Source organism: Zootoca vivipara, chromosome 6, assembly GCF_965207765.1.
Source record: "Zootoca vivipara chromosome 6, rZooViv2.hap1.1, whole genome shotgun sequence".
NCBI lineage: Eukaryota > Metazoa > Chordata > Lepidosauria > Squamata > Lacertidae > Zootoca > Zootoca vivipara.
The window spans coordinates 43,252,284-43,280,084 of NC_142589.1; the positions used below are offsets into that span (position 1 = coordinate 43,252,284).

Consider the following 27,801-nt stretch of genomic DNA (forward strand, 5'->3'; position numbering starts at 1 on the left):
GCTGCAAAGCTCTAGCTACTGAAATTTACACAAGTTGATAGAAATGTTTTTCCACCTTTGGCCAAGTTGGCTTTGTATGTTTTCATTTGTTTTCATTTTTGAAATGCATTTGCTGTGCTAGACCTCCATTTAATGCATTTATAAATGTAGTGCAATCCTACTCAGAAATAGAGGTGTGAATTTGATTTAGTTCTCATTTAAAGGCAAACATACTGATCAGTTTCTAAAGTGCAACTCACAGTCATTCCATGATTTTTTCTATGTAGTTCTCCAGCCAACTAATGTGTAGAAAATACTAGCATGCATATACTGTATTAGTGAAAATAACAGACAAAACAAATTGTACTAGGAGACATTGCTTTGTAAAAATGTATCTTTTAGGCAAAAATTAATGGAAAAAATGTGTATTAGGACTATTCTAAAGTGAGAACCTGACAGAGAGAGAAATGGACAGTCGCCCATGTATACACTGTGATTTTATTGAATTCAGCTGGACTTGCACTAAACGACTAAACAACAAGGACAACAAGTGGGGTTTAGATTGCAGCCTAAGCTCTCTTTTTATGGGGTGAAATACCCAACACTTGAAAAGTAATTTTTAAATATAAAATAAACCAATAAAAGAATTTTATGAAACAATACAGTACAAGCCAAATGGGCAATTATTTTTGAAATGTCATGCCCCTTCGTCCCTTTGCTGTGATACACAAAACAAGCAGCTTCCAAACTACTGTTGGTGGAACACATTTGCTTGTGTTGAATTAAACTAGATGAAACCAGCAAAATTAGCAAGCTATTGTGAGTGGTTATGGGATCCCTTTCGACTGGATCCTCCCCTGAATTTTGCAGTTCCCCGTGTCTTGCATGACTTCTGAATCAAAACATGGTGGAACATAATTCATTTTTGGTTGGCTCCAGGAGGAATGTTGCCCTTGGGTCTAGCTTTCAGGCTTACCAGAGGCATTAAGTTAGTCCCGGTGAGAACAGCTCTCTGGACTAGATCAACTATTAGCCTGATCCAGTAGTCTCTTCTTATTCACTTTTGAGATTTAAAGAGGTCACAGTCTTGGAAATGCTTGGTAGGGCCAAATAGCAACCTACTGTTAAAGACACACACACACCCCATCTAAAACTGTAGAACTGTTTGCTGTTTGGCCTCAGTCAGGTGCATTTTGGGGCTGAAGACTTTTTAATTTCCCTATTAATGTCTATTGTGGGCTTCTTTAACTTAGTTTAAGGCTTTGTAATAAAGTCTCCTAAATTGGGTGAAACCCAAAATGAGACAACAAAAAGCTAAAATCCTCAGAAAATGTAGATAAGCATCACCAGGAACATAAAGCATAGACACAAAACATCAAGTCCAATAGAAAATCATTGAATAGTGTTGACAGGTGCATTGGGGATGGGCATAGCTCAGTGGTAAGAAGACATATTTTGCATGCAAAAGATCCCAGGTTTAGTTTATATGATTGAGAAACCATCAATGACAGTTGCTACTCAATGTGGGAAAATATTGAGCGAGACAAATCAATGATCTTACTTAGTATAAGTATCCTCAGCATGGATGAAACAAATGGGAGCATGTCACTGTTTGTACATGACTGGGAGATAAGGGAATCAAACTAATTCAGTGCCTACTTACATGTCAGTCTTGTAGTTTAAAATCACTGGAAATAATGTTCCCTAGCCTTCATGTTTGCTATCTCACCTTCCTGCACTTGGGACCCTCCCCCCCCCCCGGCAAAAGGAGGGCTTTATAAACATTTTTCTCTGCTTACCAATTCTTTCTCAACACATGCGCACGCACGCATGCACACAAACACACATGTGTACATAATACCACATATGTAGAATAGACTATTTTGCATACAACATGAGTCTATTTCACATGTTTTATGTACAATTGCTGTATATACTGTTATTATAGTCTGGGTCACCAGGCTGCATGTGGGCAGCTGTAGGGGGTGGGGGAGAATTTTTATTCAATTCACATTTAAAGGTGAACCAACCTAATTCACATTTTCCAAAATCAATACATGGATGGAAACACATACTTGTGCTGTCTTTAATTCTCATTTCAATTGTATGAAAGTCAGTTGAAAGAGAATTCCATCAATGTAGGGCCACTGCAGAAAAGGCACTCCCCCAAATGCTCACTAACCCAATTGGTTGCACCAATGGGCATACAATTTTGAATATGACCATACAGTGTTGTGCATGGTATAAAGAAGGAGGAGAAATTCAGTTCACATGTGAAGGCGAACTTTCCTAATCTGCACTTTCTGAAACAATCAGAGAACCAAGCACAGCCATCCTTACAAAAATGTGTACAAAAACCATAGAATCATGGAATTGTAGAGTTGGAAAGGACCCCAAGGATCAACTAGTCCAACCCCCAGCAATGCAGATACAGTATCATAGTTATAAAATCCCGGAGAGATGGCCATCCAGCCTCTGCTTCAAACCCCCAATGAAGGAGAGTCCATCTCCTTTTGGGTCATATGGTAAAGTGTGCGGGCTCATCCTATGTTCTTATGTTATTAACAGAATTTGATGTATTTGCCCATCATTTCGTGGTTGTTCTCATGCATTATGTGGGCATCAATTCAAGCCAGTTCTTGGGCAGGTATGTGTGCACCTGCTTGTATGTGCACAGTTGTACATTTCTTCCCCAATCCATCTAGCTATGCTCTAGAGAGTGTGAAGGTTTACACTTCAGTGCTATTAAAAGGGCCAGCGGGTCCTTGAAGGAAACAATAGATCATATTGAATTGAAGTTGCAATTGCAATAGAAATTCTTTCGTGAGAATAAATGAACTGCCTCTTCTCTTGAATGCTTATACTGGTAAATGATCATTTAAACTGTGGGTCATTGATGAACACATCCATCATCCTTCAGGTGTCACAAGACACCAGTGGCACTAAGATAAGTTCTCTTTGCCACCTAATGGCTTTTCATCTATCTAGCAGAAACAGAAGTCACACTGGACAAATAATAATATAAAAAGATGGCTGGGGAAAGGCTCACAGCAAGAGGAAGGTGTGACAATTACTAGAAGCAGTGATGTATATAAATGAATGCAAAAAGCCACTGACTTCCCTCAATATTTAGAAAGTGAGCTGGGGCTTATTGGCATTCATAGAAAATTGGGAAGGAATCCAGGGAGCTAGAGGTGTAGTGTCTCTGGGCTTGTTGAATGTGACTTGTCTCCAAAATGCAACACTTCCCAAGAGGCCTCAGAACTAAGGATGAGAGAATACATCAAGTATGAGTCCTCTAAGTGTCTCATTTTTCCAGTCTTCAGTTCACATAGGCTTGCAAGGATAAAAAAAAAGTTCTCATGAAAATTCACCAGCATTGTAATGCTGATTTATCCTAATAAACACATTTTTGTATGCAATTTAGCCTTATAAGTATTTTTTTGTAGAGCAATTCCCCATAATATAAATATCTTTGCATATTATTCTTCACTAATATATGCATTTTATGCACACTTTGCCCCACTACATTCATTTTTGTATACATTTCTTGCAAAGTTCAGAGAACTGCAAATTTTGAATGATGGCGTGGTTTTAGTTTATGTATTGTTTCAGAAAGTGTAGATTAGGTAAGCTCATTGTTCAATTCAAGCTGAATAAATTTTCTCCCCCATTTCTATGCAGAACACTTGGATCCACTATATATTTTGGGCAATGCCCCTCTATATATTGGGTTTGTTTGTTTCGTTTTAAGTATCCAGGATGTTCTGGGTGTATAACTTTCTAGTTTAGTTCAGTATAACTAAGAGACCGATAGGGCTATCAAAATGGTTAAGGTACTGATGATCTGGACAACCAAATGGTCATGCTTGCACACCCAAGGCACCCTGATCTCCAGATTTGGGGGAGGACACCTGAAAATAGGCTATATGTGTGTAAATGGAGGACTCAAAATATAGCCAAAATGGAACTTTTGTAGGCCATCCCATGCCCTCCCTTAGAGTCTTTGAGGGTTGCGGAAAATAATGAGTGCCTGAGTTTCCTGAGCAAACCTTGTTACATCCAAAAAGAACTTTCAAAACAATAACTACAGTTCAGTTTTTTTCTCTGCAAGCTTACCTTAAGACACAATCACACATTGTGGAGCTCCGAACACATATTTCTATGAGTATATTTGTTTATGCAATTACTCTTGTTCATTGCTTGATTTTAATCATGGGCTTGTGATGTATGCAGGCAGGAAGTGATAAATATAAGTGTAACTGTCATGACAACTCCCTGCTCCCAAACATAGAAACACATTCATTACTGCAGAATAACAAATAAGATTTGTGGCAGTATGGCATACACAACATTTACATTTTTATCAAGTCCATTGATCAGGGCTGGATCCCTGAGGATCCAGCATGATTAACAATTGCTGGATGTATATGGCTTCTGTGAATCCCACATACTGTATATGACTCATTTTATTCCGTCCACCTCCTGTTCCCTTCTGGTGTAATCCCTGGCAGACTAGTTGGAATGAATATGACTAGAATATTATACAGCTTCTGCCAGTGTGCCTTAATTCAGGGATGGGGAACCAGTGGTCCTCCATGGTTGGCCATGCTGACTGGAGCTAGTAGGAGTTAGGAGTCTGGTAACATCTTGGGGGCCATAGGTTGTCCACCTTTGCCTTAACTGAAAGGGATAGTTGCACAAAAGAAGGCAGGAGATAAGCATTACCCACAAGTCATTCATCTGGTGATGAATTAGTGGTGTCAATATTTGTTAATGGGGGAGAAGTGTCAGAAAGCGGGAGAATAAGAGTGTCAAGGGTGGTTTAAGACTGGTTGGCATAGAGACACTGTTCTAGAATAGATTATGTCTCCACTCTTGTACTGTGTCTCCATGACAACCAGGAGCTCTGTAGGAACAAAGGTCTTACAGAGGCTTATATGATCTCCATGGGATCAATGCTCAAAGCTGAGTGGAGGTTGTTCTGCTGATTTGTTCTAAGTTCCACACAGAAGCCCCAGGTTACATTTTCCAAAAGCTATAGGGTCTTTATTTCTTATTTCTAAGGACACCATTTCTGTCCTGCTTTCTTTCTGAAGTAGAACAGTAGGGTGACTATAGTTGTATAGTTGTATAGTGTGTACAGTTCTGGTTTGCGGCATCTCAAAAAGAATACTCTAGTGCTGGAAAAGGTTCAAAAAAATGGCAACTAAGATGTTCATGGGGGAAAGTGACTCTTCTGTGCAGAAAGGTTATAACAGTTACGGCTTTCCAGTTTAGAAAAAAGGCAAACAAAAGAAGACATGATAGAGATAGAGATAATTATGCAAGGTGCAGAGAAAGTAGGAGGATATACTTTTTCTCCCTCTTCCATAATGCAAGTACTCAGAAGCTGAATGTTGGAAGGTTCAGGACAGACAAAATAAACTGCTTCTCCACACATTGCTAAACCATAAAATCTGATCCCCAAAGCTGTAGTGCTTTATAAGATCACACAAGTTGGATGGTTTTAAAAGAGGATTAGACATCTAAAGAGCTGATTCAGCACTTGATAATTGCTGTTTGGGCATTAATTGCCAGGGAATGGAAACATATGGTACAGTAGTGTGTGGCAGATTGTAATCAAGGAAATGTGGACACATAGACTAAGGTTAGCTCATGGTCAGGGTAAACCAGACTTTTCTGTTAGTACAATTTTATTGATTGCATGAACTGAAGAGAACATGGAAGCTCTCTGCCAGCAACCTCCATGTACATCTGGATAGTATGAACTTTACCTCTCATCATTTTCTTCATACTTACCTGGCTCAATTTGATGAGTTCTCCTGGGGGAGAGCAACAACCTTGATGTGAATACACAAGTAATAACTGATTTACTTTGATATCTTCTCATCTTCCAACTCCTTTATTTTATATAAATGTATTTCTTTTATTCATTACATTTTGTCTTTGTGGGTTTTTTCATGAACTTGTGTTAAAAATGTAATACAGATTTGTTTTGTTTTAAAAGAGAAAATTAGACAAATTCAAGGAGGATCAGCTGCCAGTAGCCATGATGGCTATGTTCCATCTCCACTGTTGGAGGCAGTATGCCTCTGAATACTAGTTTCTGGAAATCACAAGTTGAGAGATAGGTGTTGCACTCATCTGCTTCTCATCTGCATATTGCTGGCCATTTTGAGAACAAAACACCGAAGAAGATTGCCCTTTGGTGAGATGGAGCAAGGCTCTTTTGTTGAGTGATTTCACCCCACTATAATATTGTGGCCCAATTCTCACTGAAGTGATCATCCTTGTCTGAATGTATCCCTTCAGGCTGCAGATGAACGCTGCTGTCATGGAATGTTCCTCCATACAAAAATAATGAATAAATCACACTTCACATGGAAAACGAGAAATCAGCCTTATCCTGGATGTCTACTTTCATATGTCATGCCCTGTCCCTGCTGGAGTATCAGTATCAGTCAACCCTTCTGAGTGCTTATTTCCCTAGCCTCATCTCCTGTGCTCAATTCATAGCCTCACCTCCTTACACTTTGGCCTCATTTGTACTATACATTTAAAATAGTCTCATTCCATATTAAATAGTCATGGCTTCCTCCAAAGAATCCTGTGAGCTGTAGTTTGCTACAGTTGCTTAGGAGACCCCCTATTCCTCCTCACATAACTACAGTTTTCTGATAGAGGAGGAGGAGGAGGAGGAGGAGGAGGAGGAGGTGGTGGTTTATAAACAGAGGGTGGTTATAGCTCATTGATAGAACACGTGTTTCTTCATGCAGAAATTCCCAGGTTCTATCCCATCATCACTATTTAAAGGATCACAGGTAACAGTTCTGGAAGAAACTGCTACCTGCAAACCTAATGAGCCACTGCCTGTCAAATCAGACAGTATTTCATTTGGTATAAGGTCATTTCAGAAGCTCACATATGTTTAACACAGGGGTGGGTTATCTCAGGCCAAAGGATGGGGGGGGGGGCAAACATGGCACTCCAGCCCTCAATATCTGGCTCTCTGAATACACCCCAGGCCTTCATCAACCCTACTTCATACCTTCTTCCAGTGTTTTTGCCTGGATAGAATGTGTTCTTGAACTCTGATAATGCCTCTCGGTTCCCTGGATAGAGATGGGTGTGTGAATGCGTGCACACGTTTGTCTAATATACAAAGGTAACAATGTTCCACAAAACTTTTGCCTCTGGCCACACCTACCACTAGTGTGTGGGTTGCCTGGAAATGAATGTAGCTGTTGGGCTGAAAAAAAAGATTCCCCATCCTTGATATAGCCATATAATGAAAGCAAACCACCTGAGGTATATAGGCGAAGAACATATGATAGATCTACAAACAAGAGTTTGAACAGGTTTCGGGAAGACAGTTCTTTTGAATTTCCAGATTGTTTTAGCCTACCCTGAGCACTTTCCTTTGTAATAATGTTACTGATATACTGTACTTATAAAGCCGTGTGTGTGTGTGTGTGTGAGAGAGAGAGAGAGAGAGAGAGAGAGAGAGAGAGGAGAGAGAGAGAGAGAGAGAGAGAGAGAGAGAGAGAGAGAGAGAGAGAGTGTTCAATTAGCATGGGAGAATGCTGAAGTTATAGAGAACAGATTTACACACCTCCTACTATTTGAGAAGTCTCTGCAGTGGAAATTCACATTCATTTTTCCTCTCTCCATCATTCCTCATGGTCCCACATAATTATGAACTTAATGATCTTTAACCTTGACATGAGCAAAGGGTTCTGAATCTTGACAATTACTTTACATACTCATACATATTTGATAGAACTAAAGAAATGTTTCTTGGGGGGTGAAATTGCTATACTTAATGACTTCAAATATATTTAGCTTTTGTTCTTTTTTAAAAAAAATAGCACAGATTTTAGGAAGGGTGATGGTGACAAATGATGGCCCATGTATGGAGCTAATCTACCCATCTTGTTTCTTAGCCTAGGCCATCTATTGTAATGTTTCTGTATTAAAGATAAAAAGCACATGAATGTTTCAAATAGCTGCCTTGATGATCTTTGACTGCCGCCAGCTGCTATAAAGAAGGGGAAGAAAGATTTCTGTAAACATCACATTTATCATTTACTTTAAACTAGAGAAAGCATGATTACCATTTTTTGTCTGGTACTAGTATTTGATGGAAAAAAGAGGGAAAATATATATTTTGATTTTTTGCTCCTTGCAGACCCTAAGCCAGTGACAAATGAAGGTTATCAAGTGAGGGGTTTGTACTTTTTTGTTATTTCATGTCCACCATCTCATATTTTAAGCAGTTCTCTGTGATTACCGGTATATGAAATATGTGTGCATGTATTTCAGAAGCATCTCTTGTATGGAAAAAAAGTTGTTGTTTTTTTAAAGACATTGGGCATGTTGCAATCAAATAGGTACACTAGGGATGGGAAACATGTTTAAACCTGAGGGCCACAAATATTTGCAGTATTGTAAATATACAAAAAATATTTCAATTCAATAAAAAGGAATAAAGGTTCCAAAACAGACATTAGAGATCATCTTGAACTTTGAATTGCTGCAATGCTCCTTTGTGAGCATTGCATAATCTATCTGTATAAGTAATTTAAACCACACACCTTGGACAACTTTCTGGGGGCTTCATACCGGTGATGGATAAGACCAGAAGCAAAGTTAGGGAGAGAAGAATGAATGTAAATTTCACCATTGTACAGTAGACTAGTTTCTACACATGCATTTTTCTAATCCTCCCAGGTTAGCAAGAAGCATTATCACTTAACCATCCAGCCATGAACACGCAAGGAGGGTTCCCACTCAGTGCTTATCCATTTTGGAAACAAAACTGGAATGTTTTGATGCTGTATTCAGTGTCCTTCAAATTTGGATCCTCAGGCATGGACAGACTACAACACTCATCATCCACAGCCAGTTTAGCCCAGTAGCCAAAGATGATGAGAGTTGTAGTCCATCCAAATCTGGGGTCCCAAGGCTGAAATACAGTGCTGCATATTCAATTTGTACTGAGATAAATTGCTCTGTGCAGTGCGAACCCACTGTTGTGTTTCATATTTCCTTTTTCATGGCAGGAGCAGGGGAGGAGGATATGAATAGTGATGATACTTATTTAACTGTCCTTAAAAATGAATCTCTTTGGGGGGGTGCACAACCTCTTTCTTGAAATAATAATAAGAAAATTGTCAGTACTTAATACTGTGTGTGTGTGTGTGTGTGTGTGTGTGTGGTTTTTATATATAAAAAGTCTAATTACACTTCTGATCACATTTGGTTTGATCAGTATGCATGCAAAGAGTCTCTCTTTCTGTATTTAAGCTCTGATATGGATCAGTAGAAGTTGGATGAAAGAACAAACGTCTCTTTGTACGCATTATATGTGTGTTTAGTGGCGGAAGAAATGGACTGGGATAGTTTGCCCACAGCAATCCATGTTCTGAATGTTGTGGAGTAGGTTCCCCTCCCCTGCTCATGAGAAGACTCATGAGATGCCATTCTGTGATAAAGGTTGTATTTATTAAAATTTAACAGGTCATGGTATTGCAAACCAATTTACCAAACTAACCCAATCATAAACTACAGTGTTAGTGCCACGGACTGTCTGGATGCAGAAGAATGGTGGGAGGCACCAGCTGGGGAACCTCAAAGGGAACCCCCAGAGGAAGAAGGCTCAGAGACCGGGATTGGTGGTGAGACAATGATTTGTGGGCATTCCGAGGGGGGGGGCGGTCCACTCTGGGTACCATTCCAAAGGTGAGTGACAAAATGTCAACCCCCCTGATAGGTGGTACTCCCCCCGTGGGTGGCGCGCCACGCCCCCAGGATGTACACCATGCCCCTGCGGGCAGCGCTCCATGCCCCCTGGGATGAGCATCACGCCCACAGGGATGCGTGCCACACCCCCTGGGATGAGCCACCACAGGGATGAGTGGCATGCCCCCTGGGACGAGCGCCATGCCCCCTGGGACAGGTTGCTTTGCCTCTGGGTCAGAGGGAGAAGAGGAAGCAGACTGGAAGGAGGAGGTTTCAGAAGGTGAAGAAGTAACAGGGTTTAGTGAGCAGGAAGAGGCTGTGGCAGAGGGCTGCCCAGATTCAGAGGCAGGAGAAGAGGGGGATCAGGAGATAGAGATGAGGCAGGCTGCTGAATACTCTAGGAAGACTCTCCATCCTGTTGTGAACAGCTCCTCTCATCCCTACTCTCCAGTGTCTCTTCGCATTGAAGAGAGAAGTAGCAGTAAACTTTAAGCTATATCTTTTACTTACCAACAACAGGCATATATGGACACAACTGAAACAAGCGAGCTAGTGAAAGAGTCATTAAAGCAGCCAGTTCAGGAAGGCCACTTTGCTTTCTTTTTCCAGGCACACTATTTAGTGGCTGATTTAGTGGCTGATTTTCCCACAGTAACATGGGCATTAATTAAAGGCTGTTGCTTATTCCAGCATCGATAACTTTCTGGTCAGATCACTGTAATGCGTTAGACACAGGGCTACCATTGACTATGACTCAGGCTGCATTCACATGGCAGTTTATTCCATTTTCACAATGTTAAGTTCCTCATTCTGTTTGTGCTTGCACACAACATAAAATCCACCACTGGAACACTAGTGGACTATAGTGCAAATTTAGTGTTTTTGTGCAGGGGGTTGTTGCCTATTTGTTGCTGTTATTTTTTGTATCTTTATTTTGGTTTATATTTTTATGTGGAAATTGTTCAGTTTGGTTGTGTACTTCTTGATGTTCTGTTTATTGTTTATGTTTGTAGTTATGTAAATTTTTATATGTTGCATGACGCCTTGAGCATGGCTTTGGAAAGGTGGTATACAAATATCTGCACTAGCTACCTATTTGCTCCTGGCCCCAATTCAACAGATTAGTATAAAACCTTGGGTGACTAGGATCCAAATGCCCGAAAGAGCACATTTCCCTGTGTTTTGAAATCTTCTTCTGAAGCTCTTCTCAAACTGCCTTTGACAAGCAAGAAGAGAACTTTTTTGGTGGTGGTGCCCCAGTTATGTAACACCCTTTCTGAAGAGGCATGCTTGAAACCTGTCACCAGATTAAGACATTTCCGTTTTCAAGACATTTAGATTTGTTTAAAGACCTAGCTTGCTGTGTGATTTTATTTTGGTTACTTTAGCTGCTGTCTCATAGTATTTGCTAAAACTATCATCGTCTTTTATATTTTAGTGTTTTATAATAGAAATAAATTATTATTTCTATTTCCTGTACACCATTCTGAAACATATTGTGTGAAGGGTGGTGTGACAGCTATTCACTCCTAACATTGTTCACAAGTACAAGTTGTCTCTGCACATGTAGAAGTGTTTATGTGGGGGGGGGGAGGAATGTACATAGGCTGATTTTTACAACTCATCTATTGTGTACACAGGTAGACAGATTATAGGCTTGTTGAATAATACAGCTCTATTGTTTGTATACATTTACACAAACTGTAATGTAACACGTGACCACCCTTATGCAGTTGTATTAACATGGTAGCCTCCAATTGCTGTTGGATAACCCTCAACCATTGGCCAGCTGGCTGGAAAGACATCTGTAGGTCATCATGTTGGCTACGCCTGATTTAAATAAAACAAATCCATAAACCTAAAATGAAATATGTGGCAGTGCTGATGCAAAAGCTAATTGCTTTGTGTCTTTTTTAAAAATGATCACTCAATAGATTCTTTGTCATTTCAGCTACACACAGACTTGGACCCTGGAATGAGCAATATCAAGTACATCCTATCAGGTGATGGAGCTGGTACTATCTTTGTGATCAATGACAAGACAGGGGACATTCATGCAATGAAAAGACTTGACCGGGAAGAAAAAGCTGAGTATACATTGACGGCCCAAGCTGTTGATAGGGATACAAACAAACCTCTGGAGCCTCCATCAGAATTCATCATTAAGGTCCAAGACATCAATGACAATCCCCCCGAGTTTGTTGATGGCCCATATCATGCAACTGTTCCTGAAATGTCCATCGTGGGTATGTATGAGAGTTCCAAAGTACTTTGCAAAAGATATTGTGTACATGTATTTCTCCATTGGCTTCTTTAATGACACCCTTTTAGGACCAAATCATCACAAGGCAGTTTCAATCATCTAAATGTATAATCACAAAAAAAAGCTTTCTATAAATCATGTATGTGCAGCATAGAAAACAGCAAAAGAATCTATAACAATAAAATAGCTACAAAACAAAACAAGCAAATGCATAGCAACATCTTACTTAGTAGAAGAACATTCAAAGGAATAAAATAATTCAGCACCAGAGCTATTAACAGCAGTGAAATATTGTTATCGAGAAGAAGAAAAAGCTATTTGGAACAAATGCATCTTTGGTTCTTATTTGAAGCCTTGCAATGATGGGGTTATGCAAAAGTCATTTGAAACAGAATTCCTTCAACATTGTATCACTGGAGAAAAGGCATTCTCCCAAGCACTCACCAACCCAATTGCATTGCCCCAATGGGCATATAACTTTGAAGATGCCCTTACAGTATATACATGGTATAGGGATGGGGAGCAATTTAATTCAGTTTACATGGCAGTTTACATGACAGTTTACATGACTTACCCAGAAACAATATGATAATCAAAACACAACCACACTTCAAAATTTGAAACACCCTTAATTTTGTAATGCATTCCTCCATCCAGGGAATGTACAAAAATGCATATACAGGTGAAAAATGTGCATTGGAATGCATACATTAGTGAAAATAACATACATAATGCTTTATATTACTGCAAAAAAGTATATTAAGCAATATTGCATGCAACAATGTGCATATCAGAATAAATTACCACAAAAATGCTGGTGAATTTTCATGCAGATTTTTTTTTATTGCCAAGTGGTATGGAACTGTGGAGAACTGAAGTTTGGGGAAAAATAAGAAACTCAGAGAACCCAAAACTTAGATATTTATCTATCACTAGCAGGATGTGGGTGGCCCTTTAATTACTCTGGTTCTAAATTGTTTAAGGGTTTAGTCAAAACTAGCAATGTATCAACACTGAGCAAATGGTAGATGAACATAAAAGTGTTTGTTTCATTTCCCCATCTCTTACTTACATTTGCAAATCCATAGTTGACTAAAGCAATATGTTTAGCTCCTCTGGATGATGAGTTGTTGGCTAGACTGCAAAGTCTTTTTTGCAGAACACATGGATTACATTTATATTCCAATCATAGTGTTGTGGTGGAGACTTGTGCTGCTGAAGCAAATTCATCAAGATTTGTTCCAACACGCCACTACAATCCCATTGATATTTGGTTGATGTTTAATTATCTGTTTGTGTGCATTCTTCTACACAGATGCACCACTTAGGATATGCGGCTACATACTTATCTATTTCCCCTCTTCCAACTATAATTAGCCAGAGACACTAAAAGGAAAGATGTTGTGTCTGGGAGCGGATGGTAAGGTCCTTGAGTGGATTTAATCAATTAACTGTTTGAATGGAGAAGCAGCAAAGCAGAATGAGAAGCTCTGAAAGTCAAGAGAGGAGTAAGGGGTGTGTTGCCACTAACTTTTCAAACAGCAGTATAGAGGTCTTGTAACTCAGACAAGCTACAGTTCCCATTCCAGTCCTCGACATCTCCTGTTAAAAAGATACGAATGCTGGGTAGACCTCTGCTTAAGGCTGCTGCTAGAGTATAAAGTTAGTGGGTTAATTTTGTAGAGATGCCCACCACTGACGGAGAGTGGTGGCCCAAGGAAGCAGAAGTCAGAAAATTTTGCTTTCCCAGGACACCAAGGCAAAACTCATCACCATGGAGGAGATTGACATGTGGTTTCAGGAGACTTTGGAGTAGGCCTCGGGACTGATGTCAGAAGTGTCTCCTTAGGTATCATGAACTGGCAGAAAAATGGGGAGGAGAGAGAGGAGGAAGAGGATCCCGGTGAGGGGTGTAGCCGGGATTGGAACAGACATGGGCAAGCTGGTGATGGGGAAGGAGAGGCTGGTGTAGGAACATGTTTGTGGAGACAGGGACCCCTCTGGCCATAGCTGTCAAGTTTTTCCTTTTCTCACGAGGAAGCCTATTCAGCATAAGGGAATTTCCCTTAAAAAAAGGGAGAACTTGACAGCTATGGCCAGAGGGGTCCCTGTCTCCACAAACATGTTGGGCTCTGAGGCACAAGGAGCAGCGGGTGGGGCACTCCAGGAGGCTAAGGCAGGCAAGGGACCACAGCCAAGCTCCCTAGTTGGCCAGGTGGGGCTTGCTAGCTCTGGGAGGAGGTGTGTGATTCCTCAGCTGGAAGAGGCTTGGAACAGGTGAGGGTCACATGCCTCGTCAAGCCTGGATGCTGCAATTAGCATACAAGGGCAGCAGAGCTGAGGTGCTGTGTCTGCTCAACTGTCCCTGTTGGACCTCAGCTTGCATGCTCCAGGATCTTTGTGGGACTGTGCTGTGGACTGGACTTTGGACATGTGGATTGACCCTAGACTGGGGACTTGCTGCCAGGTAGGCCAGGGTTTCAGGACAGAAGGGCTCAGAGTGGGGAAGTGAACTCCAGGGCCCACAGGAATCGAATCCACCTCCTTGGATACATCCACATATTGGGTCCATATCCTCCTCAAAGTTTCAGTTGCTAGGGGGCTTTCCCCTGAGGAATCCTGGTCTGAGGCCATGACATAAATCACAGTCAGTTGTGTGTGTGACACCAGCATGCTGTGGAGTGTGCTGATGTCAGCTGTGTGCTCCCAGCAGCATGTTGACGTCAGACGCATGTATGCAGCATGCATGGCCCTGGGCACCCACAGTCTCGAGGCCAAGCTGGTGGGCTTTTGTGAGGATATTTAAGCAAAAGAATGGAGAAATAAAATTACTAAATCATGCACTTGTGCATCAGGAGGGTGCATTACACTCACACTTCACAGAGAGAGACACACAAATGTGAGAAGTCTCTAACTAACTGGAGTGTGTTTTTCTTTTGGAATTGGCCAACAATGTGACTTTTAGTAATTTCTATAAAGCTGTCAAGGCGAGATGCTCATAAATGTTTACTTGGAAAAGAGCCCGGACACTTTATTGCCACTGTTGCATCCTGTCAGGCTTCTGGAAACAATAGACTGCCCTACTGCAATTTTTTTAAAAAAACAGAACTATAGCCGTACACATTAGTGTAAGAGGCCAGAATTGTCATTTTGCTGACAGCCAGTACAATTGGTTGTACAAAGCCATCTTCCCTTCTAACTGGAGTGGGCCCAGGAGCACTTTTGGAGAGAAGTTTAGGCTGGCTTGTCAATTACAAGCGCTTTTGGAGGTTTGATGTCTTTGCTCCTTTAAATCACTTCTGCGGAAATTGGCAAAGGCCTTCACCACCACCGTGTCAGCTCCTATGACCCAAACATGGGTTCAATATGTTAAGCTCCTTAATTATACAGCGAGGCAAACACAGCAAAGGCCTGGGGTTGAGATATTTCTATTTTTTGCCAGCTTCTTGGCAAGAGACTGTAAACACTCACATGAACCAAGATGCTCGGGGATGTGAAGACAAAACAAACAAGTGGTTGGGACGCTGGACTAAAATGTTAATAAAGTTCATGCTTCAAAGCACTTTGTATCCAAGGTAGGGCTTAGGAGACAGGAACATAGGAAGCTGCCTCATACCGAGTTAGACCTTTGGTCCATGTAGTTCATTATTGTCTTCACTGACTGGCAGCAGCTGCCCAGGAGCTGGAGATTGGGCCTTGTGCAAGCAAGGCAGATGCTCTACCACTCAACCACAGCCCTTAAGCTCTATCAAGTTCAGGCACCTGTTTCCACTAGCAGCCAGAGAGATGCATCTCAAATGCCCTCTCTCACTGTATCCTAGCAACTGACATTCAAAGGCATGCAGTCTCTGACAGGTAGCATATAGGCACCATGACTACAATTTTATAAACCATCATCTTCTACTGTACTTGTATAGGCTTTATGCACACTTTAGAACACTGACCTGCATTCTAACATATGCAGGGAGCCTCCACAAACAATCTGTTCTCTGAGAGGTGAACCAGATGCCTTTGGGAAGCCCACAAGTGAGATGCAAAGGCAATAGTACCCTCACACTACAGTTCTCCATCAACTGGCCTTCAAAGGCAGGCTGTCTCTTATCCTGGTGAGGGCATGTAGCCATCAAGATTTAGTACCTATAATCTTGCCCCTTCTTTGTGGAGCTATGGGCAAAGAGGCCTACGTGAGAAAGGGTGTGTCTGTGTAAATAGACCATGAACAGAGCATTCACACACACACACACACACACACACACACACACACACACACACACACAGTGTGTCCTTCTTCCAACCTAATACACAAAAGAGGCTCAAAGTGATAGATTTTATTCCTTCTTTTCCCTGTGAGCCCCACTTCGGAACAGCTGTTATTAAGCAGTGGGTGCATGTCCCATTGAATTACTTGGGTTATGAATGGCTGTAAAAAGCAGTTCAGTATAAACAGCAGCTCTACTACTTTGATTCAAGCTCAAACCTGAGACTGTTACCGCTTTTGCAGTCCCCCCCCCCAAAAAATGCTGCCACTTCTGCTCTTCTCCCTCTGCTTTTAACCAACTGAAAGCTACTACGTACATTTATTTTACAGTTACAGTAGCAACTGTAATACCACCACAGGCTATTTTATTGTGGCTAAGGTTGAAATAAAGGGGGAGTTTGAATGCTCTCCCCAGGGAGGCTTGCCTGGTACCTTCCTTTCATATATTTAGGTACCAGGCGAAAACATTTCTCTATAACCAGACCTTTGGTTGATTATTGTTCTATGACCTTTTAAATGGGTTTGTGGGGGGGGGTGTTATTGTTTTTTTATTATTTATTTGTCTTCTCATTTTGTATTTCTACGTTGTGAACTACTATGTGATCTTTGGATGGAGGGTGGTATGCAAATAATAATAATAGTTTCAACCCTTCTGCCCATTTGTACTTGCAATGCCCTTTAAATAAAACATAATGTCATTATTATGTAACTGCGACATTTCCCTGAGGTAAAGGTAAAGGGACCCCTGACCATTAGGTCCAGTCATGACCAACTCTGTGGTTGCGGCGCTCATCTCGCGTTATTGGCTGAGGGAGCCGGCATACAGCTTCCAGGTCATGTGGCCAGCATGATAAAGCCGCTTCTGGGTGAACCAGAGCAGCACACGGAAATGCCGTTTACCTTCCCGCTGTAACGGTACCTATTTATCTACTTGGCAGCTACTAAAAGGCATTAGTTATGATAACTATATAGAACTTCCAGGTTCAGAGAGAGGCTGAATACATACTTACTTGCTTAGAGCCCAAACTAGAATCACTCAGAATTGTCCTCTATGTCCTGCTTTTAATCTAGATGTATTCTAGATCAGGCATCCCCAAACCTGCGGCCCTCCAGATGTTTTGGACTACAATTCCCATCTTCCCCAACCACTGGTCCTGTTAGCTAGGGATCTTGGGAGTTGTAGGCCAAAACATCTGGAGGGCCGCAGTTTGGGGATGCCTGTTCTAGATCCTGGGTCTACAAAAGTTAGTGTGGTCACTCAATATGCCTTTGAAAACCCTACTGTTAATTAGGTTTCCCATGCCTTTTCCATATCCTCCAACACATTTATTGAGCAGATGTGGATAAACCCCACACCACCCCTACCCCGCATTGCTGGGATCACTTCCATCTGTTTTTAAAATGGCACATTGTGGGGTAATATAGAATCAATGTGAATTGAGCTTTTATTTTGAAAATGAAATTAGTCTGTGAAAAAGCACTTTCCAATGGCATAAAATATGCAATAGGTGCAGATTGTGTGTGGACTAGGTATGGAAAAAAAACCCCTGGCTTGCAGTGTGCATTGAATATAGATGTGCATGCAGCCAGAGTATACTTTTAAATAAGTAGATGCAAAGGATCAACAACAAAGGAGGGCTGTTGCTTTCAGAGACAACATCAGTAACTGGCATCACTGAGCAACTATCAGGGCCTCTATGACCTGAGATATCAAACTGCTGATGTCCTCTATGCTCTCCCCCCCAAAGCTCTAACCTAATGCTTCACCTAGCCACCATTTTGATTGCCCAACCAAAGGCCCTGGCACAGTACCATTCAAGACCTAACTTCCTCTCATTTGATGCCCTGTTGCTGCTCACTGCTCTTCAATTCTGGCAGGTTAGCCTGCCAGGGCCCAGTACTGAGGAAGGGACTCAACAGAATGCACTCTGCCCTATAGTCCCTTCAAAACTGGAGCCAAACTCTGTTTGCTTTCAAAGTTTAGAAACAGGATGACAGACTAGGGTGTCTCCAAACTGCAACTGTTTTTTGTGGGGGCATCTTGTGGAGGAAGTACTTATCAGAAATTAAGGTTTGGTCAGTTCAAGTAAATTAAAGCAGTCTGTTGTCCTGATGCACCAACTCTACCAAATTTATTTATATTCTAGAAATGGGGTAAATAAATGGTCATTGGCCATTTCCACTTCCATGTCCTCTAAAATTCTCCAAGATCCCAAATGAATTCTTTGTCATATAACCACCAAATCGGAACTAATGCTCCTTGAAGAGCAGATATAATCTAACCTCTTGTGTAAACCTTGCACAGGGGGAGTACAGAAAAAATGTCATTTTGAGAAGCCCCGAGACCAGACCTTTGATGTGTTCTCATATTTTATAGAATATTTGGTTGCGGAGGAAGATGTTAAGATGAAAAACATATTGTCGGCAGTCAAGAATTAGTCTTCATTGAGTTGTCAGGATCTCTTTCTCTTTCATTCTTTCCATTTCCTGGTAGAAAATCCCGAATGGCTTTAAAAAAAGAGAGAGAAGAAAAACATTGTCAGTTTATACCTTACTTTGGTCAAGGTTTTTGTGCAGCAAAGGTTAGGATACATTTGGAAGCTTTCATGCCTTGAAGTTATGTTACGGTTCTGCATGTCCCAGAACTGGAGAAGAACTTATATATGCTGCGAAGCAAGCCCTTAAGCAACAAAGATGTTGTACAAGCTATCTCATTTTTCGATAAGTGCACAAAGTTATAAGTGAGATTGAGGGGGAGTGCATTAATCTCTCCAGCCCTCCACAAATAAAAATGCTGAGATCTCAATGAAAAGAGGCATTTTTTTGTGTGGAGCGCTAGTGTGATTAATGCAGTTGCCCTCTATCTCACATATAACTTTACACACTTATCTAAAAATGAAATAGCTTGTGCAACATATTCATTGCTTGAGAGCTATGCAGCAGCTATATACAAGTTCTGGGGCATTTGGAACTGCACTGTACCTCCAAGGAATTACTATTTGCAGCACCTTCTCAATCTTTTTACTACATGGAAGCTAGATCAAAGGAGTTTTTCTTGTACAAATGAGGTGAAAATGCAGGAAGCTGCCTTATACCAAGTCAAGCAATTGGGTCATCTGGCTCAGTATTGTCTACACTGGCTGACAGTGACACTTTCTAGGATTTCAGTCACGGTTCTCTCCCAGCTCTATCTGGAGATGCCAGGGATTGGAGCTGAGACATTCTGCATGCAAAGCAGAGGCTCTACCACTGAGTTATGGCCCTTGCCATGACAAGATTAATCCCTCCCATTTTACATCACACAGGTAAAGTGTCTAAGTAAGACACAGTCCTCCTTTGTATTAAGATCACCCACATGATGGGAATATGAGTGGGAGTAGAAATTTGAGTTTAATTCACCTAGTAACTCCCTGTAACAGGGACTATGAACCCTGTTGCCTCTGTTCTGTAGCCAAAATAGCAGAAGGAGTAGGTATACTTAGGCATGGAGGAACCCCAAGGGTTGCAGAAATAATTCAAAACAGAAACAACCCCTGGAGGAGGGGGTCCCAAAAACAGTCCAGTGATGACTGAGAACAAGCAACATGCCTGCCACTATGATTTCATAAATTTACATTCCACCACAGAAATTAGAAGAAACCATCCTATACTCTGTATACTACATAGGATGGTTTAATATAAACCCTAATAGCAAACTGATTGAACACAGCCAACACTGAAAGAAGTGTTAGCGCCCTTCATTAGTCCCTCCAATCTCTTTCCTAGTCCTGTTCATAAACTGGGAAAATAGGGTATTCTGGTTGATATTTCAGCATGGCAGAAAACTTTGCAGGAGGGGTTCTGAAACTTACTGCTACTGCCCTGAGCTCCTTCCAAAGACTTCCAGCTTCTGAGGACAGAACTGGTTGAGTATCATATACAGTATGCTTGAGTCTATGTCAGCCTCTTCCAACCCAGTGCCCTCCATATGTTTTGGGACTACAACTCCCCTCTGCCACAGACAATATCAGCAAGCATGAGCACAGGACCAGCTCTAGGTAGACCCCCTGTGGCGCGGTGCGCCAGGGTGCCGGGCCGGTAGGCAGGGCGCCGCGCGGCGAAGCCATGCGGAAACCATGCTGTGCCCTGCGAGGACGGGGGCGCCGGAACGATCTCCGCCCCTCAGCACCAGGGCGCGCGACCTGCTTGAGACTGCCCTGCATGAGCATTAGCATCAGGCAATGTCTGGTACAATAAGAGAGCAAGTTAGCAGTACTAAGTTGGTGTTTAATTGCCTTGTGTAATTAGCAAACCTCTCCAAATTCTCCGTGTTCACTTTCTAGGTTTACATTCATATTTTAATGTGCTATATTTTCTGAGACCCTGTACTAAAAGGGCTCTAATACTGTGATCAACCTCAAATTAGCCCAAAGGGTAAACTGAAAGTTAGTAAAATAGATGATAATCTCAAATGTTATAAAATATGGTTATGGTAAAACAGCTGTTAAGAAAAAATGTATAACATCCTGTGCTTTTGTTCCACTGTTTGAACATCCTTTGCATAATCAGCTCCTTGAATTTGTCTACTGAGGAACTATCGGAACAGTGAGGTCAATAATGTATCAAATTCTGCAGAGCTGTAATGAAAATATATGAGGTGGTGGTAAAATGAAACTCTTCTTTAAAATCATGGTGTGTGTAGAAATGTCATATTCAATGGAGAGATAGAACTGGGTGTCATCAGAAACTGATGAACTTCACTCCAATCCTTGGATGACTCCTCTCAAAAGCTTCAAAAGATGTTAAACAGCATGGTGGACAAAATGGTACCCTGCAGGTCCTCAGAGGATTTTCCTGATATCGCCTCATAGAATTGTAGAGTTGAAAAAGACAATGAGGGTCATCTAGTCCAGCCTCCTGCAATGCAGGAGGCCTAACATGGGGCTCAAACCCAAGACCCTGAGATGAAGTCTCATGCTCTAGTCTAGATCATGAATCTGAGACAAATGAGTGTTGAAGGTTTTAACATGGCACCAACCAAACAATGTTTGTCTAAAAATGTTTGTGAAATCACTTCTGGAAAAATATTATTCTGCTTTCCAGGTGAGATGGAGAAATAATTAGTATATCTTTTGGATTCCACTGGCAAGCACCTCAGGCCATTTAAAACTGATGCCAACAAGTAATTTGGGGTGGGTGGAAGGAGTGATATGTAGGTGACCATATATTGGTTGAATACTTTTACAAAGAGTGTGATGCGCTTTCATTTATTATTTAATTGCAATTGTAAGGGATGTATGGTGTAGATTTAGTGAAAAGAGACAATGAATTTACCAGATACCCTTGAAACTCAACTTGCCTGGAACATGTGAGCCTGGCTTGCTGTAATGGAGTATCTCCATTGAGACCTCTCTAGGCCAAAATTAAAACTATCTTCTAAGGTGTAGGTTACCATAGCAAAAGCTGGATATTTTTAGGGTTGCTTCATAACACACAATGCACTCCATTCTAAATCATAGTTGTGGCACTCCCTGCAGTGCCCCCAAGACACAGCACCCAGTGCGTCCAAACTGGTTGCGCTCCCCTAAATCCAGCTTTGGTGGAATCCATCCATGAGTTTGTGCACATAGACCCCTTTCATATCAGTGGGCCTTATAGCTCATTTATACAAAGATTGCCATTGCTGTCAATAATATGGGAGCAAATTTTGAGGATCTGTGATCTGGAAAGTGTGGACTCTACACCATCCCCAATTTGTTCAGGGTGGCATCCCACCCACTTGTCCTGCATTCACCAGTGATCTTTAAGGGGAAAGAATAGGATTTTCTTGGGAGTCTCCTGACTTGTCTAGTCAGCTGAGCCAACTTTTCACCTGCTCTATCCTGCTTTTTGTATCCAGCTGTGCTGTAGTTAATTTGGCTAATTGTTGCACTTGTCTGGCACATAGTGTGGGATGGTTGTAGAAGAGCATCCATTCTTGGTGATCTCCTAGAGCAGGCACCCTCAAACTTCGGCCCTCCAGATGTTTTGGCCTACAAATCCCATGATCCCTAGCTAACAGGAACAGTGGTCGGGGAAGATGGGAGTTGTAGTCCAAAACATCTGGAGGGCCGAAGTTTGGGGATGCCTGTCCTAGAGACATCTTTCAAGTGATAAGCATTCTGCCAGTCTGCCTCATATTGCTGTCTGATGTAGGGGTAGTAGACATTTGTAGACTGGTCTTGGGTCCCCATAGACATAACCCTACCTATTATCTTAATCATGACAATCCTCAACTCGCCTTCAGAATGAAGTAGCTATGAAAGATTCATATCTTTTATTTTTTGGGTGCTGGGATTCAAGTCAATATGGTATTGCCCAGATTTCTCTCTTACCTCCTCATTAGACTTAGGCCTAGACTTGAAAAAAGAGGTTTTATACTGCTGCAGATATTCTAAGAATACTGATTCACAAAGCTGGGACCTTTATTTACCTGGCCTGGCATCTGCATGCTGGGCAGGGATGCCAACGTGAATAAAATATGGGGGGGCAGGTAAACCCTGCCCCACAGAATTGATCACATGACGTGGTGCACACACAGCCATTGAATGGCAATGCCCATCAACTTTGGGAGGTCCTGGCCCCCTCAAATATTTTTTGGGGGGCAAACACCCCTCAGCTCCTAGGAGTTTCCTACTATGATGCTGGGTATGTGGGCAATACTACCACTAGGGATTTTATCTTGTGCATGGGACCCGGGTGGCATTGTGGTCTAAACCACCAAGCCCCTTGAGCTTGCCGATCGAAAGGTTGGCAGTTTGAATCCATGTGACGGGGCGAGTTTCCGTTCCGTCCTAGCTTCTGCCAACCTAGCAGTTTGAAAGCACGCCAGTGCAAGTAGATAAATAGGCACCACTGTAGTGGGAAGGTAAACAGTGTTTCTGTGCATTCTGGCACTTGCCACAGTCCTCCATGCACCAATAGTGATTTAGTCATGCTGGCCAGATGGACAAAGCTGTCTGTGGACAAACGCTGGCTCCCTCAGCCTGAAAAGTGAGATTAGTGCTGCACCCTATAGTTGCCTTTGAATGAACTTAACCGTCCAGAGGTTCTTTTACCTTATCTTGTGCAAGGCACCTATGTCATTAATTGTGAGCATATGCTACAAGCAGGTTCTTTTCTCTGGTGTAAGGTTCCAGTCTAGCAACACTTCCATGGAAGTAAACTCTACTGAATTCAACAAGACTTACTTCTAAGTAGACATGGTTAGAATCTCAGTCATTACCCCTTGCCAAATGGTTATTCACAGGTTTCTGTAGTTTTGGAGAGAATTCCATCTGCCTCAGATAACAGCCTTGTTTTGTTTCTCATAGGATTGCTTATCCTATATCGGGCAAGCATTGCCTCAAAAGACTCACTGTTGATAGTGTTTCTCAACTGCCTTTCAGCTGGCTTCATCCAACGAACTCCTCTATTCGTTTTAAGAAAATGTTTGGATGCAGATAGTTCCTGCATGTGTGGGAGGATATTTGATTTGTGGAGGACTTGCAGGCGGAAAGTAAAATGGGAGGTTGCAAATAAACAGGACAGACTATAAAATAAAAGTATCTGCTTGGAGGATGTGCTGACAAATAATGATCTCTCTCTCTCTCTCTCTCTCTCTCTATATATATATATATATATATATCACATACATACAGGTGCACATTATAGTACAAACATATTTTGTAGTAAAAACATATTTTGAGTGTTTTATGTCTGTCATACAAATAGAAAACCTACATTGATTATAATGCTGTTAGTTTTCAATTACCGTATTTTCTTCTGGATTCTGTACAGTAGGCATAGGCAAACTCGGCCCTCCAGATGTTTTGGGACTACAACTCCCATCATCTGTAGCTAACAGGACCAGTGGTCAGGGATGATGGGAACTGTGACATCAGGTGGTTTACATGCGGGGGACACTGCTCACCTGTGAAATTTGGCCCATGAGTAGCGGAAATAAGGATCTGGATTGCTGGTCCGATCAGGTTCCGCACTCCAGCCTTATATGCACTTCAGGTCTAGTTGCTCTTTTTTCACTTAAGAGGTAAACTAGAACACTGACTGTCAAAGGATAAAAATATTTCTATCCCCTTCTTGATGTGTTGGGTGGAGAACAATCGTTTAAGCAGGCAATTTCTTTTTTTCTTAAATAATAGTAAATTGCTTGTTTCCTTTTGTGGTAACTATGAATGGTAAGTGCCTGTCATGGAGATTGCTGAGAGCATGAGAGAATTGCAGCCAGTTTAGGCATTTGATGAATCTTGACATTCCTTACATGTACTGGGGTGTGGGATCATATGCAAAGCTTTAACTGACAAGGAATGGCATTCTCAATCAAAATATTGTAATGAATTCTTTCATAGAAAATGCACAGGGAATTTGATATTGGGGTACTTACAGTGCAATCATAGGAACATAGAACACAGGAAGCCAAGGGGTCTTCCGCCTCCTTAATATTTGTTGGAAGGGAGACAGGCCCCTCAATGTTGAGGGGGTGGAGGAGGCCAAGTGCAGAGCCGAGCATAGGTGTTTACACAATGTAGTGACACAGGAAACAGCCTTCTCTTAGGTTGTGCCCTGTTTGTGGGATGCAGTAGCGGACAATATGGTAGGATGGTGGCACTCACCTCACTTCCCAACAGCTGAGTGCCTACTGGAAAGTAGAGAAGGAGCGGTGGTGGTGGGATGGAAGGGAGGAAGGGTACAAATATATTGGCAGTGTCAATGCATTACTCCTGCCAGTGTCTTTGCACCATTCCAGCTGCTGCTGCTTCACCTCTTTCCTTCTCCTTCACAGCAATGACTCAGATTTTGGGAGGTCAGGTGAGATGTTGGGAGGTCAGGTGAGCCTCACCATGCCAGCCTCTACCAGGCGATGTTCCCTCCTTGGAAGCACGCTTGGGCATCAACGCTTGTATCATATTAGCACCATGTAAAGATTTATGTGTTTGCAAAGCATTTTCAGTGCTTTAGGCTGCAAGATAAAGAACCTCAAAAGGGAGAGCAGAATACTTGAAGTTGCCCATCAATGTTTAGCAGCACCTCCAGCAGCAGTCTGGGCAGCTACCCTAAGACAGCCTTTTCCATTATTCTGTGATGGTAAATGTTCTTCCTATTTAAATAATAGAAAATTATTTCTAACTTTGCATTTATAGATATAAATTTGTATATGTAATTTGTATGCATCTGACTTCTTTTTGGTGATGGATTTTTTGGGGGTGGGGTATAGTTGAGTGGGTACCTGCAGCTAGATATTGATTGGTAGGAGTCTTGAAGAACGTACAGTGCTAGTCATACCCACAGTAGATCTACATAAGTTAATGGACATGGCTAATATAGGTTCATTAATTTCCTTAGTTATACCCTGAATAGGGATTTGTTGAACACAAACCTCTGTTTTTCAGTTAAAAAACACTTGCATCATTCTCATACACACACACACACACACACACACACACACACACACACACACACACTGAATAAGCCAGCAGAATCTTGCTTGCACTGGAAATGTCTTTAAATAGCTCCCTTGCTAATCTTGATATCTTTTACACACTCCAGCATCAAAAGAACACTACTGTGCTCTCCTTTTTGGAGGGTGGAGGAAGGAAGTGGAGTATAATTCAGGGTGTATTTTATTTTCAGTAATTTTTGAGAATGCATATTCAGGCTCAATTTGAAATCCATAATTTGGAGCGAGCGGTTTGCCTCAGTCAGATAGCTCTTTGCATTGCTTAACTCTCAGTGCCTCTTTCTTTGTCTGGCTCCTCTGAATTTCTAGTGCTTAATGTTCCTCCATGAATACAGATAAGATGCTGCCTGTGGAGCTGATGTCAATAGCACTTTCTCATGAATCAGCCCTGAGAGGACAGCTGGCTGCACGATTTGATTTCACCCTTTCCCTGGAGGCCAAATGGTCGCTTTCGCCATATGCTTGTTTGTGGCAGCCCAAGGGAGAAAGGCTCCTAAGTCTGCTCTTAACAACCTGGTTTAAGCTTTGCAGACAAATCAACCTGGGAGAGAGAGGAAAACCAAAAACACTCAAAAGAAATCACAATCCAGAGGAAATAATGTACACTGCTCCAATTTTGGGATAGGTGGAGGGGGGGAGAGAGAGAGGCAGGCAGACGTTATATATGATATATTAATTTTATAGACTAGAAGTGCTAACTTACTAGGGGTGGGTGAATCAGTTTCTACATTTCCCCTCCAATCTTAAATACAGTTCTCACCTTTTTCCATATCATTGCAATGTATTTATTTATTCATTCATTTCAAAATCTGTATGCATTTTTGCGTCCATTTCAAGTAATACACACATTTTTGACATGCCATTTATGCCAATATAATGCATTATGAACATTATTTTCACTAATTTAAATGTGTCTCCCCCCCCCCCAATTTTTATATGCATTTTTGGTGGGAGAACTGCATCTCAAAATTCAGAGAAATGTGAATTCTGAAGCACAGCTGCATTTCAGTTTCCCTGCTGGTTTGGGAAGTGAAAATTAGTGAAGTTCGCATGAAACTGTGAACCAGATTACCTTCTCCCCCATTACTATAACTAGCATTTTACACACATGCAAGAATGCATCCCTATGATTAATTCGTTCATTTTTGCAACAAATATGTCCATACAACCAACACTGATTTTAAGTGTGTGTGTGTGTTGTGTGTGTGTGTGTGAGAGAGAGAGAGAGAGAGAGAGGAGGGGGAGGGGGAGAGGGAGAGGGAGAGGGAGAGGGAGAGGGAGAGGGAGAGGGAGAGGGAGAGGGAGAGGGAGAGGGAGAGGGAGAGGGAGAGAGATAGAACAGCATAAAATCAACAATAAAATTACATTCATAAAACAAATACAAATTGCATCACAAATCAGATCAGGTGAATGCATCAACCATAGCTGGATCATTATCAAGGAAAGAAAGCCTGGGCACCTAAATGGCAACACTGCACTTGCCTGCTTCCAGGAGGGGAAGAGAAAACAATGTACCTTTCCCCCAGAATTGTGATTTCTAGTACTCTCACAAAGTTTGAACTCAATAGGAGTTATATCTGGTCTACCATGTGCAGGACTGCACCACAAATTTGTTCTTCTGCTTTTTTAATTCAGCAAACCAAAAATCAGTTTGTCATCCTTGCTGGATTGTAAAACTGTCATCCTGTTCAACCTTTCATTGCCTGGGGAGATTCTAATTTCTGTAACGCGTAGCAGCCCTATGTAAAATAGGCCATTCACTACTTTGCTTTATGCAGATGCTGATGAATTAGACAAATGCAGACTGTTCGAGTTGTTTCCCCCCCCCCTTTTTTACTAGTTATTTATACACACATAAAGATGCCTTGCTTACTGGCTCAGTCATTGAGAAACACTCATGGTGTATTGAAATTGTTGTACTTTCATATGACCTAAAAATGTGGCGAGGATCCGATTAAATAAATATACACTGCATTTCAACCCTAACATTGGCCCCCTAGGTGACCTGCAATTAAAACTGCACATTATAAAACAGTAAGAATCTGTAGATTTGGGGGACAGTGTTAACAATACATGAGTGGC

At 41.6% G+C, this 27,801-nt stretch overlaps 1 protein-coding gene across 2 annotated transcripts in view; it reads left to right on the forward strand.

Moving 5' to 3' along the window:
• CDH8 (cadherin 8) overlaps positions 1–27,801 on the forward strand; it is a 231,572-nt gene that overhangs the window by 75,474 nt on the left and 128,297 nt on the right. For both annotated transcript variants that reach the window (XM_088672014.1, XM_035120354.3), the window contains exon 3: positions 11,675–11,969. In XM_088672014.1, coding sequence (XP_088528140.1) covers positions 11,675–11,969 — 295 coding nt within the window. The remainder of the gene's footprint in view (positions 1–11,674; positions 11,970–27,801) is intronic.